Genomic DNA, 18,659 nt, shown 5'->3' with positions numbered 1-18,659 from the left:
ATTATGAATACATAGTATACAGTAATATAGGATATTCAGAGTTTGCAAAGGGTCGATTATAGGCAAACATCGTTCGTGATTTTGATATCTTTATGGTCATTTTTCTTTGTTTTTGGCTTCAAGTACTTTTTGAATAATTGATAAATGTACTGAGATTAAAATATTGCAAAAGATCTACACATTTTATGCTATTTTTACTGGCTCTATAGATGCAAAACACAAGAAAGTCGTGACTGTTTACAGAAACATTTTGCACATTCTCGAGTGTATTTGTGGAGAATTCGAGTCAAAAATACAATCTTCAACACTTACCAGGCTCACTGCTGCCGTAAAGTCATTTTGTAAAATACAATCTTCAACACTTACCAGGCTTTTGTATTCTCTCATCATATTCTAAAACATCCAAAATAGCTTCTAAATCATCACCAAACATGAACAGTGCGCCTACCTCGTCCGCCATATTGCTTTACAATGTGCAGGGTCAGGATCACGTGACGGACCCATTCAACCTCAAAAACGAAACAATAGGCCGGCCTTTTGAAGTTTGCCGGGTTTCATAACCATTCCCCTCTACTAACTATGATCGTGGCGACAAAATTCTGCCTCAGCGACAATGATTATCATGAAATTAACCGTGTCACACAAGGCGAATTGTTCCCGCGACGTGTCGCAACGACTTATCGCCTAGTGTGTCCCGGCCTTTAGGTTTGGACAAGTGCATGTCAAACTTTCTTCTTCGGATGTTGTAGTTATACATCTCGGAGTTCGACAAAAAAACACGTTTTTTTGAGCAGTTACCCCACGCAAGGCTGCAACAGTCGAAGTACGGCTGTACTGATCGATAAATGGAATTCAATGTTCTTAAGTCTTTCGTTAGAGGTCTAATTTTACACTTACTATTTAATATATACACAAGCAGGAGTGTTTTATCAGATATAAAAAGTCGTGATGGCGAAGCCCGAGAGATTTTTTATATCTGATAAAACACGTGCTGCGCATGTTTTAAGTGGCTTAAAATACTCCTCCATATTCAATAGCTGTTTTGACCAATCGTGATGGGAAAAATACTATTCCTTCGTGAACGGCGGTCTAGCCCAGCTCCCCTGGGAATCGAAAAACACCCTGAACAAAAAAGACGTTACATAAGAAGACGCGCCAGTCTAGATCACCTGGAAATCGAAGAAATGTATTTGAGCGATGTATAAAAATGTTATTCACGTTGGCCAGTAAGCGTAAAAATGCTCCGGTTTAGTGTTTTGAGGGCTCTTGAACCGAGGACAACGTTCCAAAACAATAGTTAATTTAGGCAGCCAAACACTGCGGAAGAGCAAGAGAAAAAAGACTTGGACGACTGCATCCCAAGGCTACCAGGAACGCAACCAAGTGGGTGTTTAAGGTGTTCTCCCAGTGGCAGATATCAAGGAGCAACAAGGAAAGGAGTCATGAAATACAAATGAACATGAGGCATTACATAATACCTCTAGTGACATTATATAATGCCTCATTTTGCATTCCATTGTTCATCTACTTACTTCGCAACCACGTTGAAATCCCTCCCCAGGCTTTTACGTTTGTTGGGTGAATTAGTAGGTATAACAACTTACTCGCGTGTCTAGAGAAATTCATCCGATTGGTGAAAACGACTATAATAATTGAATATGGATGAGTATTTTTAAAGCATACACAAGCCATTTTGGCCTTTAGGTCCGTACGATGTGCGATATATGATTATCCTATGACAGTCTAAATTCATCAGTGTGTACGCTGAGCAACTTTGTGGTAGCTTTCCTTTCTATAGGTTTATCGTATATGTTAAGGTGCGTTCGATTGACTGTATTCTGGAATAAGAATACATGGAATATAATTAAGTAAGAAAGCCTTTTGTTTTTACGGAGATTCGCATCAAAATTGTCAAACAAGTGCTGAAATGCTATCTTAAACATATCTTTATTATTTTTGTTGCGTCAAAACGCCAGAAATGTTTTGTCTGGAACCAACTGTCATATAACTCGTTTTCGACGCCGGTAGATGCCGCCCCTCTTACTTGTGATTTTTATTTTGTGGGGCACCTGTATATGGAATGTTCTTGTCCAATTTCTTCCTGAGCATGACGAAATGTAGATTCATTTTATCCCCTATTTCTGTTTTGTCAGTATATGATCGACCCCCACTGGAAATCTTGTTAATGATTGTCGTTTTAGAATTACGACCTAACGTACTGTTTATTAGTTTTCGAGTTTCTCTTACGTTGTCGCTATTTTCTTGGATGTCGTAGTTGAAATGTTTCCTACAATTATGATATTAAACTGGTTTCTGGTATTTCTCAGTATAATTTAGTCAGTCTAAGTTACTCATTCTTTGTTTTGACAAGTCTACGTAGCTAGTTGTTCTTTATTCGCGAGTAAATTTGATTGTTGAAGAAAATTGTTCTTGAATTTACCAAAATGGTTGATTTCGTTTTCCCTTGTAGTCCACATCGAAAACATGTCGTCAGTGAAACATTTCCAGTGGTCAGGTTAGCGGGGGCGTTCTCTCAAACAGATGTTTTTCAACATGAAGCATAAAAATGACTCAGAAGGCTTTTGCCATTTTAGTCTCCATTGCAATGCGTGAGTCTGCGAGCTTCTCCGCATTTGGAGTTGGTAAAAGAACACCGCAATACAATGCATCTATCGTACGTCTTATTTTGACGTTTTGAAAATACATTCGTGAGAGTTGTAAGTTCATTTAGTTTTAATAAATTGGCTTTGACACCACAAAGTTCATTATTTCACCGCTTTTTTCATCTAGCTGGTACATGTAGCTTTCTGTTTGGAGTTGATCTTGGAGGAAGATCTGCTGGCGGCTGATTAGATTCTCTTTAAGTTGGTTTTCTAGTGGAACTTAATCAGCATCGGTCTTATTTCTTTTACCTATTTTATTTTTCCACAAATGTGGATGGCATGATTTTAGATTCCACTTAAGGATAGTGCCTGCAATTGTTATTACCCATATGTTTTGCACATTTCGAAATACTCGGGTTTCCCGTAGATGGTGCTTCCCAATAGAGGGATATTTTTGCGCGGTTTAAAACTATGCGGAGAAAGCAGAACTCAGCAAGTGCTCTTGGTATGCAAAAAGAAAATTGGGGATAACCATCCATTGTTCGGAGCCTCAATTTGGAAAAGAACGCTATATACATTGCTTTGTATTTTACAGCTTTTTGCAAATATTGTTGATTAATTAACTTTGAAAAATGCGTGGCTACTCCCAATTTTCTTTTTGGATTTCAATAAAACTTGTAAGGATTTTCTATTCCCGCATATTCATAAACCGGGAAAAAATACCTTTGAAGTACCTCATTACATGAAATTTCGTGATTAAAAAAGAAATCGCGAAATTTAAGTGACGCGAAAATTAAATGTCGCGAAAATAACAGGACGCGAAAATTAAGTGACTCACATGATATCAATAACTGAGACAGCGACTTTATTACACACGTTCATAACAATCATTTTTTAGCTATTCTGTGGTAATCTTCTGGTCCTCTTCATCACTAACTGCTTTCCGTCCCTGCTCCAGGTAGCAATTCTTTTGTACAATCCTCAAACTGTCCATTTACTGGCTCCTTGAGTGTGTCTCACTCAAAAACTCGAAATTAAAGGGAGTCAAAATGCAAAATTTCGCAAACTCGCGAAAGAAAGGTGTCGCGAAATATGCGAACCTCAAAATCGCGGAATTAAACTGTCACGAAAATTTCATGTAATTTTAAGGTAGTGGGCACCGTCCTTAAAAAAGCCGCGGTTTCTGATACTGGGACAGTTGACATTAAACTTTTCAAAGTAAACATTACCACCGTGAATTTGTCTTACCAAACAGAGCCGTCTGTCTTTAGCTTATATTCAGGCTACTGTTATCATCTGTATCATCGTCACCGTCCATAATTGTCAGCATAAATTCTAATTTCTTTTGCAGGTCTTTCATGGAAATACTGGGCGAAACGACATTGTCAAGCATAATCTTGAGGAGGTTATCATAGCGAGCTTTGTCCGCTTTCAGCCAACTGACTTTTTTGGTCATAAGGCATTGAGAGTTGAGCTCTATGGAGCACTTAAATCTCTAGGTAACTCATGAACTTATTTCCTATAAGTTTTGCAGATCCATCTGCATGTAATTATTTAAAAGGACAAAATTAGAAAAGAAAAAAATTAACTCCATTTTTGAACTTGTTCTTTATGCGTATATTTTCAGGAATAGTATTTGACAGCCTTCTGTTAGTACTGTAAAATTTAAACATATCCTCTACATCCGAAATGACGATTATATACGATTACAAATTTTCTCTGGAATGACTGTAATCGTCAATTTAGATTACTCTGTCCCAGGACTTGTGGTAGCAGATGAAAAGAAAAAAAAAGTAAAAGTTGCATCCCTGGACGGGATGTGAACCTGGAGCACCGACTGCGAAGGAGCTGTTTTTACCCACTTAACAACTGAAGATCAACTGGCTCACAATTACACCAATTATTTATCAAGATTAAACTTGTAGTATATATAAAGTCATTGCTGACTAGTGGTTAAGACTAGTACTTGATTTTAAAATGGTGAGCTTTTTCTTGAGGTTTGGTAATGAACATTTTCCCCTGTTTAAACTTGTTTCTTAACCAGTGATAATACATGTTTACAGCGACATTCAGAAAAAAAAAATTGACATTTTAAAAAAGTAATCTTCTAACAATAGCGCTGCGGTGGTCTAGTGGTTGGGGAAAGGGTTATTAATCGAACATTCCCAGCTTTGACTCCAGCGAGGTTAGGCATTGGGGTTCTGAGTTAAGAAAAATAGGTCTGCAATGCGTACTTGTGTGGGATTTCAGTCAAATAGACGTTGATGATTAGCATTACAGTAAAGTTAACACATTTTGTCATGTTATAGTGAATAAAGATTCCGTAGAATCCCAAACTGGACAAACATTTTTGCACACCATTTGTCAGAATAAACCTGTTGGGATGACCGGTGAATAATGGTAACAGTTTTTCCAAAATCAGCAAACCAGCCCAACGAGATGGCACTTACCATTTGCAATTGTTTTCGGCTGATGAGAGACTGGAAACTGGAAAATTTAGCAAATGATATTTAATTAAAGGTAATTTCCTCTGTTCCGTTCGGAATGGAAAAAGAGGACTACCTCTGTATAGGTAGTCTACAACTTTTGAATGGGTTTTCCGGAAAATTAGGGTGCCTACCATTTGTCCAAAAATTCCGGAAATTTCAGTTGAAAGTGAAATGGAAAGGAAATTTTTGTGGAGAATCCATTCGGAAATTGTGGACTACCTCTAGACGTAGTCCTCTATTTCTGCTGGAACAGAACGGCGGAAATTGACTTACCATTTGCTAAACTTTCCAGTTTCCAGTCTCTCATCAGCCGACAACAATAACGGGAAAGCGTATTACAAATGGTAAGCACCATCTCATGTGGTTGGTTTGCTGATTTTGGAAAAACCCATCCCAACCGGTTTATTCTGACACATGGTAAGCACCCTCACTGTTCTATTTGCTAAATGCTATTTTGCTAAATGGTATTAAAAAGCACTGTGACCCTTTTACGATGGAAAACTGCCTCTAGTGAGTATTACCAAATTCCCCAAGGTAAATTTCTCTTGGTAAATATTTATGGAGTATTCAAGAAGATCACACAAAGCACCCATGAGATTAAATGTGGTGGTGTTTTGATGCCCAAGGTTTAAGAGCCAATCACAATTCTCCATTGAAATGGTTTTCCTTCGAGATAATATTTTTTTTAACGTTAGCAAAATCAAAAATCCAGTGTAGCCGTTGGTTGACACAGGATACCAAAACTTAAATGTGATGGAGTTTGGGATAATGTATCATGATGGTAAATGCCATTTACTGTCACAGTGGTTGTTGTGTTCCCAGTCAGCAGACAAAGCTGGACATGGCTCCAAGTAATCACGGGGGAAGGAGGGGGCGAGAATTGACAGTGTTAACAGTCACTAAAGTAAACATTTTGCAGATTAAGGCTTGTGACGCATGACAATTGGGTGAAATTGAGCATGTGAGTTTCTCAGCCACCAAATCTTTTGCAATTAACTGCCAAAATGTGTCAACGCACTTCAGGCATGAACACACAACTTCAAAGAATCATGAAATATTTGCGTTCTACAAAGAGGTAAATGCTGTCTACTCTTATTTGTAAATGGAAATATTGGAATCAGTCGCTAGTAGCAGAGGAGAATTTGTTTACGATAAATAACAATTATTCCATGAGCCAGAGTTGGATATGAAGTGATAAAATAACCAACGAGCGCTTAGCGCGAGATGGTTATAATCACTTCATATCCAACAAGGGCGAATGGAATAATTGTTCTAGTAAATTGTAAAACCGGGTTTTGCCGCCGATTTTTATTTCCACAATTTTACAAAGGGTCCGGATAGAGCATCTTGGCGCACTATTTTCCATATGACGTAAAACGTCGACTATTGGCTCATAGTCAGAGTCTTTTAGCCAATCAAAAAGCTAGAAATGCAATAGTCGGAGCTGAAAATTTACTAAAGCTGGATAAATCAGCAGGCAAGTGCAATTGTCAGCTAAGAGTTCTTGCTTCCAGCTTTAATACAACACTGTACGTAAACTATGCTTTTACAAATTAGCTTTTCTGTTTTACCATTACCAGTAAGTGTGAAAATTTTTGACAGTTTGAAGACATTAGTTTTTGTGTGGGATTTCCCCACACTTTGTCAGCACCGGCGATATGCCTGGCTTTATTTGTTTTCGAGAGCTAAGTGTTTGTCACATGTCACAATCATTATTGAACTTGCCCGCTGATTTATCCGGAATTATCGTAAACAAATTCTCCTCTGCTACTAGCGACTGATTCCAATATTTCCGCTGATGAATAAGTAGACGGCATTTACCTCTTTGCTGAAGTAGTGTGTTCATGCCTGTAGCGTGTTGACAGACTAACACATCTTGGCAGTTAATTGCAAAAGATTTGGTGGCTGAGAAACTCATATGCTCAAATGCACCCAATTGAAATGTTTTAGAGGCCCTAACCTGCAAAATGTTTACTTCAGCGACTCTTAACTCAGTCAATCACACCCCCTCCTTCCCACATGATAACCTGGGGCCATGTCCAGCTTTATCTGCTGACTGGGAAATACACAAACCACAGTAAATGGCATTTCCCATCAAACGGAACAGTGGAAATGTCCTTACCATTTGCTAAGTTTTCAAGTTTCCAGTCCCTCATCAGCCGAAAACAATTGCAAATGGTATTAAGCGCTATCTCGTTGGGCTGATTTGCTGAGTTAGGAAAAACTGTTACCATTATTCACCGGTCGTCCCAACCGGTTTATTCAGACAAATGGTAAGCAACCCTAATCTCCTCGAAACTAGAAGTCCAAACATGTTTCTTCCCTAACCATTTTCTCGTCTGCAGCTTGGAGATTTTACGGAATCTTTACTAGACATTTACCACAACATGTATAAGATGACATTAATATTTACTGTAATGCTAATCATCAACGTTTATTTGACACAAGTACGCATTGGCACAGGCGCCATCACACAACGTGTCAACAAATCGTAGCTAAAAGAGAGGTTACTTCAAATTGCTAATTGTAAGGATAGATAGCAACTGCAGAATACCCCGCCACAGCTAACCACTATTGTTTCCCCTATGCGGCATCTTTTGAAGAACGAGACTTAATACAATAGAGCCTATTCTTATGAAATAATTCAAGTATAAATTTCTTCCGACAGTTGAAGACTGCGTCACGCATACTTTCAATATGCAATTTTCCTAGTGGAATTTTGTACGATTGTTCCTTATTCATCCAAGAATTTCTTGCATATGCCAACAGAAAGGACGTTTTCACGCACTAAAATACATTGTAAACGCCCAGAAGTCCGTGGTTTAACTTAATCTCCTCCCTCCGAATCTCCAAAACTAAGAACTATGACGAATCAAGAAATATCTAGACATAAATTGTCAGTTTTGCTCTGTGAAAGCTCACAAGAAAGCTAAGTTGAAGGGTTGTACATGTAAAACTTACTATAAAGTAACATATTTTCAATCTTAACTCGTTTTGTGTGAGAGTAACAAAGAGTATTTCAACGTGTTTACAAGTAACTCAACTTTTCTTCGTTTATACGACTTCTCCTTACCTTGTAACTTAATTGAATGGAGAAAACAAGTAAAAATTCATCAAATGGCAACAGCCGACCGGCCGAGAAGAGTAATGGCCACCACACACAAACACTCATTCCCAGGGTCCTCGCTCTTCCTAATAGAGACCTTGCATGTGACAAACACTACTCCTGACAAAAAAATGTATATTGATTTCCCATAATCCCTAGCAAGAGCTAAGCGTCCTAAATTGACGATAATAGTCAATTTAGAGAAACTTAGGAATTGCCGATAATCGTCATTTCAGAAGTAGAGTATGGGTTGAAATTAGTTACGTATAAAGAACGATTTTCTAGCACATTTGAATTTAATAAGTAGTGATGTTTCTGGACTTGTGCGGTATTCTTCTGTATTCAGCAATTCCTTGTTCTCCATACCAGTTCCTGTTGAAGCTCCTGTTCTTGTCAATGTGACTGCACAATCATCGACTAGTGTCGCTGCCTCTTGGAAACTTCCAAAACGGTACTACGACGAAAGAAATTTGATAACCTTTAAACTTCTTTACCAAAAGAGAGACTCCAGCGTATCAGAAATACAAACTATCAAAGATGTGGCTTGGGTTTCAAATATCAATGGTTCGTTGGTTTTCTTCGGACAAGTTACAGGGCTTGAGAAATTCACAGAGTATGAATTTAAAGTGTATGTATTCAGTTCTGTGGAGTGTGGACCAAAGAGTTCCTCAAAGATTGCAAGGACATTGGAAGATGGTAAGGGACTGTAGCTTTTTATCGTGCTACCTATTCAATTGGGGGCAATGTTGTGAATTACAGCTGAATGAAATCGCAATTTCCAATGCCCATAGACAGACAATAATTATTCCACATGGTGTGGGAGAAGATGTAATAAATTGAGATATTTGCAAATTTAGAATGAAATGGTGTTTTTATTTATTGATTGATATATTCATTCATTTACTTATTTTCTTCTTCCTGATAAGCCATCTTTGTTCATTTAAAATGTCACTTCCTTCATATAATTAATTTCCTTTATTGGAAAGAAAGGAAGAAAGTTGCTTTTCAATTAAGAATGGTTGAATCACATTTCTTCTATTTCATTTCATGGGCAAAGTTCATTCTGTTTTATTGTCTTTGCTGCATTTGAAATCTTTCAGTTCCATCAAAAGCTCCTAGCAATTTTACAGTGACTGCTAACACATCTACGGCTATCATAGCATCCTGGCAGCTTTCTTCCCCTGACTCCAGACATGGAATCATTTAGGTTTAAAGATATTTTTCAGGAAAGAAGGCTCCGATATTTACAGAGTAGAAAAAATTTCTGTTTCCAAAATCACGATGTACACAAAAAACGTCACCGGATTGGCTAAAATGATTTACACAATATGGATTTCATGTGTTGGCCTTTACCTCCGCTGGTGATGGAATGAACAGTTCTGTTCTCTTCGATTCCAAACACGAGAAAACGGATGAAAGCCCGAGGCCGTTAGGCTGAGGGCTTTTTTTGTTTCCGAGTGTTTGGAAACCCCGGTAAAACACGAAGCATGAGTTTTTGAAATGGCTTCTCAATCGGTGCCTAATTGCACACAAAAGAAAGCGCACAGTTTGTGATGATAATGTCAGTGTTTTTTCCCAACTGAAGCTTGTTTATTTCAAGTGGCCACAATTTGCAAAGCTTGTTTATTTCAAGTAGCCACAATTTGCATTTAGTGGCGTCCAGGTAGTTCAGAAACATGGATGGGTTAGGTGAGGATGAATTTTGCCGGTTTCGACCGCCCAAAAGTGTGCAAGAAGAAGAATCTTTGCTTGTACAGTCCAAGCCTAAAAGTACACGGTACAAAGACAAGTGGGCCGTTGTTTATATATCCAAACACGCTGTTTTTTACCGCGGTATCACGGTGCATCCATGTGACCTAAATGCGGTCACGCAATTGGTTTATCACTTGATGAATTATTAATGAGTTTAAGAAGTCATGTGTCAAAAGCTCAGTCAACCGTAACAAAGGAAACTATGTACATGTACCGTTAAAGGAAATTCAACTCAGATGAAAAACAGTTTAAACATGAACTTTGCCACACTTTGGCTTTCTTTGTATCTCATTTTGTTGCAATTTGATTGGTTACTTTAAACAAGCCTTGAAATCTAATTGGTTGTTTTGTTTTAGTGTTCCTTTCTCAATGGCTGGGGAAAAGGTGCGAATTAGAGCAAGCAAAGTGTGATTCGTGAATAAATCACACTGCTGAGGGCAAGGATCATTACAAACTGTGTTGCTGTTTCTTTAATATCATTTATGTGTCATTGAAATCTGAACTGTAGAGTCTCCATGTTTACCAGGGGCATAAAAGGCCAATAATATCCAGAGACTAGGGAAAATATTTCATAAAAGAAACGTTGCATTAGATTTCAAAGGCATAAAGTTTATCGTTGCACTGATGTATAATGTGTGAAAGTGTTTCATGTTGCAAATTTTAATCGTTATTGCATGTGAAGTCATCTGCACATATACCTGTTCATGAGAGTTAAGCATAATAATAATATTGTTCCTTAGTTTTAAACACACATATAGTTAAATGCATGTGCTAAAAATTTCATGAAAACTATTGCATTGAAAATTTGATTCTATTTTATAGCAGTTATGACTTATGTAACCACGCAGCCGCCATTGTTAGATGACAGTGGAGCAGGTTTTTTCATTGCGAGTATTCTTGGTTTTTCCATTGGCGGTGTATCTTTGCTTGGGTTTCTCCTTCTTATTGGTTTTTCCTGCCATAAAAGGGGAAGGAAGAAGCATCCTGCAAAGTGGTAAGCTTTTTTTTCTTTTAACTGGTACAGTAGTTTTTAATGACTCATAAATTGGGGTAAATAAAACAATGCATTTTTTTTAAACTAGGATAAAATAATAATAATAATAATAATAATAATAATAATTATAATAATAATAATAATAATAATAAAACCTTTTATGTATTGCAAAAACTGAAAACTGCCTGCAATGAAATTGACAAAGGACATTGTAGATTTTAATATGATCAGAAAGAAGTAAAGTCGTGCTAAGGCCAAAGATATGCAATTTTCGACACAAGAACTTTCGCCTACGCAAAGATAATACATTGTTGGGGAAAAAAACTTATCAGTACAGTGATCACGCAAATCAGAAAACCCATGTACATTTGTATTCCCAAAAATGAGTGAAATTTTATGGCTGGATTCGTTTGCAAATTTACGATAAAGGGAACAAAAGGAAAATTTCACGTCTAATGAATAAAATTCAGTAGAGCTGTGAATTCACAGTTTGTTTTTATTGCTATGCAAAAACTTACGGTGACTTTCAAAATCTCTGGCTTTTCTATCTTTAGGCAAATAGTATTGTGAAAATTTAGACAAATGTCGTAAACTGCGTACACGAAGTAGTGATCGGAAGGTCGTACGTTCGACTCCTGAAAAGTAGCACTTGGATTTTTTCCGAGTATCCCAGGAACACCATCAAAATCATGGACCATGCCCTGGCTCCAACGAGTCTCCTATAACTCAGTGCTTGAGTATCCGAACTAGTCATCAGAAGGCTGTCATAGGTTCAATACCTGCAAAGGAGCTCTTGGATTCTTTCCGAGTATCACTGAGTTTCCATCGGAAATATCCTCTCTTCATTTCATTCACCGGGATTAAAATTTGTCATCCACTTCATTTAATATAATTATAGCGAGAATGCATGCTGCAGACAATTTCAGTCCTTGCAGTTTAGAGGCACAGTTGTCATTGGAACCTACGATCATGGACAAATTCGGCCTTTGGGACATTCATTCCAGTGCACATTTTTGGGACTTCACTGAGGCACTTTTCGCCCTCCCTACCCAATCAATGTTGGGCATAAACTGGTCCACTCTCAGTCCTGCACACTGTTTTCAGTTCATTTCCCTCAAGTAACATTGAATGGGGGAAAGGGGGTTGCAAAAGAGTCCATAATATGCGATAAGTAAGTTGAAAGATAAAATGCTGAATTGTTCTTAACAATTTGTCCATGATTGTAGTTTAATGGCCTAGCTTCCAATAGTTTCGTATAGCTCAGGGGCAGATAGAGCATCCAAACTAGTAATCGGAATGTCGTACAGTGTAGGTTCGACTCCTGCAGATAGCCACTCTGATTTTTTCAGACTACCCCTGAGTCAACATCAAAAAATAAATCTCGTTCTGTACAATTGCAAATATACTCCATTTCGACACTTCAGTCCTAGCAGTAAAGAGACTGAGATAATTGTCACATGAGCATAACTGGGCTAATATCTCAAGTACATTTTTTTGCCCTGAAATGCTCATTTTTGGCGAGTAGGCCTTTCGGATGTTGTCGTTTCATAATAAAGTGTTTTCACGTGACGTCACGGCGGCCACATTGGTGTCCCTAAACAAAGGAACAGCGGCCATGTCGGTGTCCCCAACAAATTCTCCGGGAATTGAACTCTGTTGTGTCATGATCACGTGTGAATGAAAACACTCTATACCCCGAAAAATCCCATAATTTCACAAATTTAGTTTTTTATGACATCACACTTTAGAACTCTATGAGGTAATCAGAAGGTCCAAGGGTGGGTCGAAGCTGCAGGGTATCATTAGGAAAGATGTAGGGATGTCCAAATAATGATCTGTGACCCAAATCTCATTTTAGTCTCAATGGAGTGGTCTCGCGTAGTCTCAGAGTTGCAGAAACAAAACAAAAAAGACAGCATGAAAGGCTGTTGGGATTAAGCTCTATTTTGTTTATGGTTCAAAGGTAAAGCACTCGTAGCCAACTCTTAGGGATAAGCCCCATTCCTTCTGCGACCTAAAATAATATTTGCTGTGACGTTGTGTGAGTCCCAGAACTTACTGAAACCTCGTTCCACATCTGGATAGCTGTAACTGATGTTGTTACTTTGTGTTGTTGTTTTTTTTAGGACGGCAAACGATATTAAACCACTGAATTCCTGCGAAATTCCTCCAGAGCGAATAGAATCATTGGAAGAGGTGGGTCAAGGAGCATTTGGGAAGGTGCACAAAGCCAAATTGATTGACGGATTGGAGTTCTTTAACAAGAATACCCAAGACTGGTGTGAGAAAATTTTCAAGTACAAGATCGTTGCTGTTAAAGAATTACATGGTAGGTATGAAAGTGTCTATTCCTTGTATGGATCACACACCGAAGTAATTACCTTGCATTTGTATCCCGGGAGTCAATTAAGGTAAATAAGTACGCAATGCAAACTATTTAGCTTCGACTTCAACTGCATTGTAAAAATTTGAATGCTTGTTGTAGAGAACTTCAATTCATGTATCGCTCTTTGGTTGGGGTTTTGGATGACGTCATGATAAGAGGGTGACCTTGTGACTCCTACACCAACTAATGTGAATCTCATTACAATTATAACTTTATGTCGATGAGCGTTATTGCAGTCATGTCACGACACTGCATGCAACACCAAACGACTCTCAAGGGTAAACCGGTTTAGGGCGATTAAAGGACTAATTTACGGGCTTGACTTCGAAATAAAGTGTTCTTGATGTAGGGATAAGGGACACGTGATTTATTCCCTTGACTCAATAAGCTGTAAACTGAAATTTTATTTAACAATTTTTCCGCGAGCGCACATCAGATATGAGATTGTAAACAGCCAATGAGGCGAGTAGTGTTAAATTGGCGATAACCAGTCTCATATCCAACAAGTGTGAATAAAATAATTGTTTTATAAACTTTTCATTACTTTCTGAAAGCTTGGACATTTGGAAAGTAAGGCCAATTAGTTTCCAGCTTGGCAACACTTGACACAATCATTTTCCATATTAGGGCATACAGTATATGAGCTGATCAATGAGATTGAGTGAACTAAGCAGAAAGCTAAAAACGCGATATCCGAGGTCGAAAATTTAATAATGAAATATAATCAGGTATAAGCCACTGAAGTACTCCGGAAAAATTCTGTCTGAGTATAAATTATATCTCCACGTGGTAATAACATATTGCTGAAAAAAACTAATGATACCTCGATTGCTAGCGAATTTAAAACGACATCAGACCAACTGTAAAGACCACGAGGACAAGAAACTTAGTTTAAAGGATTAGACTTGACAACTAATAAAGTTTGTAAAATAAACTTAATTACTGAAAAACTTTTTTACAAAACCCATGCAACAATGATTAAGGAAATGCCAAAGATTTAAACTAATTACTCGCTTATCAGACCTCCGCAAGCTTCTAAGTGACAGTTACTGCTTCAATCGTAGCTTCTGATTTGTATCTCACGGAGGCACGGTAGCTACTGGCAATTAAAGACTCTACATGAAGGTTTTTCTAAACTCCATTGTGCCCTGTATTAGAGAAAACGGAAATGCTTGGTTGTGTTTTACTGCGTAAATTGCGGTCAGATTACAATAAAATAATTAACCGTTCATCACACTGAAACCCTAAAGACCAGGACACTCTAGGCGACAAGTCGCAGAGACAGGCCTCTGCAATAAGTTGCTCTATGTGTACTACTTGCAAAACAAGTCGTTGCGACACGACGCCTGTTCGGTGCACACGCAGTGATCTCGTATGAAGGGGAATGTGAATTAGTTATCTAATTCAATATGGCTGACCATATGACGCTCTCTCATTGGTCTTTTATATTCATTATTTTTTGCCGGAAGTATACACACGGTGCGACAACGCTGCTAATTGTGTCGCTACAATTAGTCGCACGAATTCAAACGAGTTTGAATTCGTGGGACTAATCGCGGCGACAAAACTCTGCCTCAGCGACATTGATTTCTGAAAAATTAACCGTGTCACACAAGGCGAATTGTTGCGCCGACTTGTCCCCGCGACGTTTTGCAGCGACTTATCGCATGATTTGTCCCGGCCTCAAGCAACCTACTTTGAAACTGATTTGTTCAACATTATTTCATCACTTTTTTTCTCAAGAAAACGCCACTGAAGAGCAGAAATACGAATTTTTGGATGAGATTGAGACCATGAAGGTAGTGGGGAAGAATCCAAACGTGCTGAATTTCGTGGGCTGTTGGACCACAGCTACTCCACTTCGTCTGATTGTCGAGTACATTCCTCATGGCGACTTACTTCAGTGGTTGAGAGCGAAGAGAAGCAAGGTAATATGCTTTCCTCCCTAATAACAGGAAGTAGATAATTTTCTAGTACACTTACCTAAGGTGCACTTGTAAGTTATAACAGGACAGTATTTCCTTCATCTTATCTCGCCACATCCAATTTTTTTATCAGCCTTTAACGTGGTATCCCGTAGTTGCTAAAAAGTTTCTCATTTTTTGTTTGAAAAAAAACAACAACAACAACAAACCAGTATCGTAGACTCAAGCAAACATACAATTAAAAGATGACAAGCCAAAACTCATTACACCTTCGTTTTAGTTCAGACTGTTCCAACATCGTTTATTGCTTCTAACAACTTGGCCCTTATTTCGTTCACGCAGATAAAAACATCTACCGTTGGAGCTACCGTCGTTGACGAAGATGAAGAGATGTACAACGGAGCAAGGGAACAGAACTCAACTACGGACCAGGTACATCCTTTCACTATTGGTCTTATCCGGTGTGAAAGATTCATCTTTATTATAGCGGAGCTCCGCGCGTCAAAGGCGCGTACGTATAGCATCATGGGTAAGAAGATATTGTACTCCACGACCGTACGTGCGTCCACCCGTCCATGTATGCCAATGTGACCAGTATTACGTGACCATATCGTGGGCTCAAGTTTTGAGCTCATCGAGGTCAGCTGGGTTTTTTTTTTTAAGTTGACCGCTGACTAGGTACTGGGTTGTGATTGGATTGCAGTCTCAAGCCAAGTTAACTTCTTGTAAGAATAAAGAACCCCGGAGCTCTGCTTTTAGGCTTGGCTAAAGCTATATATTAGTTTTACTGCTGTCTGTTGGCATGTTCCGTACGGAGTCATACTACCGAACATCAACAGAGAGACATGCACATGCAAAAAGCCTACAGCTCAAGCTTACGATAACAGGCGACATTTAGTAAAATTTTTGGATGTAGTGACCAATTATAATCATTGTTGAAAAACTAGCAACGGTATATTTGAGCTTTTATGTCAACAGCATAATAATAATAATAATAATAATAATAATAATAATAATAATAATAATAATATATGCCCGCTGCACAAGAAGGGGCCAAGAACCGATGTCACCAACTACAGGCAGATCTCACTTCTCTCCATCGTCAGTAAGCTCTGCGAACGCTGTGTGCTCTCCAAACTTATTCCCGAACTGGCAGATTTACTATCAGCTCTCCGACACAGCTTCTGTCCGTTCTGAACGACCTTGGGACAGCCTTGGATGCAGGGAATGAGATCGATATGATCTACCCTGACCATTGTTTTCAGCGTTTGACTCGGTTCCACACCGCCGTCTTCTTCCTCTTTGTACGGCATCTTGGGTCCCCTTCTCTTTTGGTTCTCGGACTATTTGCAATTGACTTCCAGATCTCAGAGGGTGTTCCTCAGGTCAGCCTGTTGGCTCCGTTCCTATATCTTTTATAGGTGATCGACCTCCCCAAGTTTGTCAGCCCATGCACCAGTATGACTCTCTATGCTGATGATGCGAAGTGTTATAGAGTTGTTCGTCGTCAAGAGGACTGCAAAGCCCTGCAAAATGATCTGTATGGTCTGTTTAACCGGACTACATCATGGGGACGAATGTGAAGTTTTGTAATGTTGACGAATGTGAAGTTTTGAGAATCTCTAGGAAACGTTCTAGCGCATTAACAACCGTTGCGGTTAGGGTTAGCTGAATATAATATAATATAATATAATATAATATAATGGCCAATATTTATGTACTTTTCAACTAAACTGGCAGCAATGGCCCCTTCTTAGTTTTACTCACTAACGTTATCTGTGGAAATGAAGAAGCGATATTCGCACTTATCTGGACGATAAATGCGAGGATCACTTCGTCATTTCGTCTATAAGCACTTTAAAGATACATTTATTTCATTTCAAGTTATCTGTATGGTCCTTTCTTATGTATATATCTAGGATGGTCAAACAGAAGAAGAGAAAACATTATTGCATGAAAACATTGGGCCTTCCATATCTGTGGAAGAAAACGGAACCGAAGTTGATGCTTCTGTTACTATTGAATTGGAAACACCCTTTGTAACGTTTTCATCATCCGCATCAAACCAGGCAGATGCCTCCACTAATAATACAGCTGATGAATGTGACGAGGATTGTGACTCGTTTGCTCCACTTGATCCAGTAAAGCTTGCCTGGCAGGTAGCACGTGGCATGGTAAGTGGTAAATAGCCAGATTTTTTTCTTTCTTTTTTTTTGTATTTGTCTTAGTCTTTTCCTGCGTTTAATTTCTTATTCATTCCGTCTTTCTCAGCAAGTTTCGGAGTTTTTGCGTGCGTTACTGTCGATCTTTGGTGTCGGATGCTGATGACATGATCAGTAGTTACATAACCAAACCATGGCAAGCCCAAAGCCCTGTTTCAACTGGTTTCATCTCAACAGCATCAGATCTGCTTAGCTCACTCTTCTTTGAGCTCTTTTGTAATGACGTTTTTCATACAACAGAGGTTTGGGATGGTCATGTGTGGATGATATGCTATTTTTTCTACTCCCCATGATGTTTTTTAGCGTTTTTTGAATGATATTTTAACGTTTGTTTTAAATGTATGTAACGCCCTTTCTCGGCAAAACCCAATTAAAACTCTTTGGTACGTGCTGGCACCAGGATTAGCACATGCGCCTCAAGGAAACAAGTTGAGAGGCACCTCTATTGGATTAGCACTAAATAGGCGGTTACATCTCTGCTGCTCTTAGCCTCCTATCACAGACTCTTTTAGGGTCAGTCGTTTCTCCCACCTGCAAGAGACTGCCTCACGGGAGCCCATATTCCTTTCCCTCTTTCAACCAATCAGAGATCGTGTTCAATATGGTAAGAAAAGTTAACCTTCACCTTAAAGTCCGTGTAATTTTTAAGCTTCAAATTTCCGTTGCAAATTGCAGTGGACTTTATTACAGCTTTTTTATTTGGTCACACTCTTAAAAATAAAAAGCAAATCATTGGTTAACGTCTCACAACGGAAAAAAGGAATGTGGCGTTCTTGTGTGCGGGAGGAACAATTAACCTTAAAAAGATTCTGCGATAGGAGGCTACACGCTTCCAGGAAAGATATTTTTGTGAGAATCCTGTGACTTGGGCCCTCAAAACTGACTTTTACATCACAAATCCCTTGCAATACCCATAATCATTTTTCTTTTACAGACCTATCTTTCCCAAAAGGGTCTGGTGCACAGGGACCTAGCAGCGAGGAACATTCTGGTGGGACACGGCAAGAAAGTCAAAATTGGTGACTTCGGATTGATGCGGCACTTGAACAATGAGGTCTACAAAGTATACACTGGGAAGAAACAGCAATTGAAGTGGATGGCTCCAGAGTCACTTTTTGAACAGATCTTTACCACCAAGACCGATGTGTAAGTATCAAGTCTGGTGTTTTTATAGTCAGTGAA

At 38.7% G+C, this 18,659-nt stretch overlaps 4 protein-coding genes across 4 annotated transcripts in view; all 4 read left to right on the top strand.

The window, feature by feature from the left end:
- LOC138024753 (uncharacterized) overlaps window positions 1-9,405 on the top strand; it is a 79,820-nt gene extending 70,415 nt beyond the window's left edge. Inside the window, exons 5-7 of the mRNA XM_068871949.1 lie at window positions 3,955-4,102; window positions 8,568-8,894; window positions 9,299-9,405. Coding sequence (XP_068728050.1) covers window positions 3,955-4,102; window positions 8,568-8,894; window positions 9,299-9,405 — 582 coding nt within the window. The remainder of the gene's footprint in view (window positions 1-3,954; window positions 4,103-8,567; window positions 8,895-9,298) is intronic.
- The window catches only part of LOC138024287 (lactadherin-like), a 296,558-nt gene that overhangs the window by 152,963 nt on the left and 124,936 nt on the right, over window positions 1-18,659 (top strand). The window lies entirely within an intron of this gene.
- LOC138024267 (single-stranded DNA-binding protein 3-like) overlaps window positions 1-18,659 on the top strand; it is a 699,715-nt gene that overhangs the window by 566,834 nt on the left and 114,222 nt on the right. The window lies entirely within an intron of this gene.
- Window positions 12,699-18,627, top strand: LOC138024752 (receptor-type tyrosine-protein kinase FLT3-like). The gene is made up of 6 exons (XM_068871947.1): window positions 12,699-12,703; window positions 13,071-13,273; window positions 15,074-15,258; window positions 15,598-15,687; window positions 17,175-17,429; window positions 18,412-18,627. Exons 1-6 carry the CDS (start codon window positions 12,699-12,701, stop codon window positions 18,625-18,627), a joined length of 954 nt encoding a protein of 317 aa, XP_068728048.1.

This window comes from Montipora capricornis, chromosome 11 (genome assembly GCF_036669925.1).
Source record: "Montipora capricornis isolate CH-2021 chromosome 11, ASM3666992v2, whole genome shotgun sequence".
In the NCBI taxonomy this organism is placed as follows: domain Eukaryota; kingdom Metazoa; phylum Cnidaria; class Anthozoa; order Scleractinia; family Acroporidae; genus Montipora; species Montipora capricornis.
This window is presented reverse-complemented; position numbering and strand designations above follow the sequence as displayed.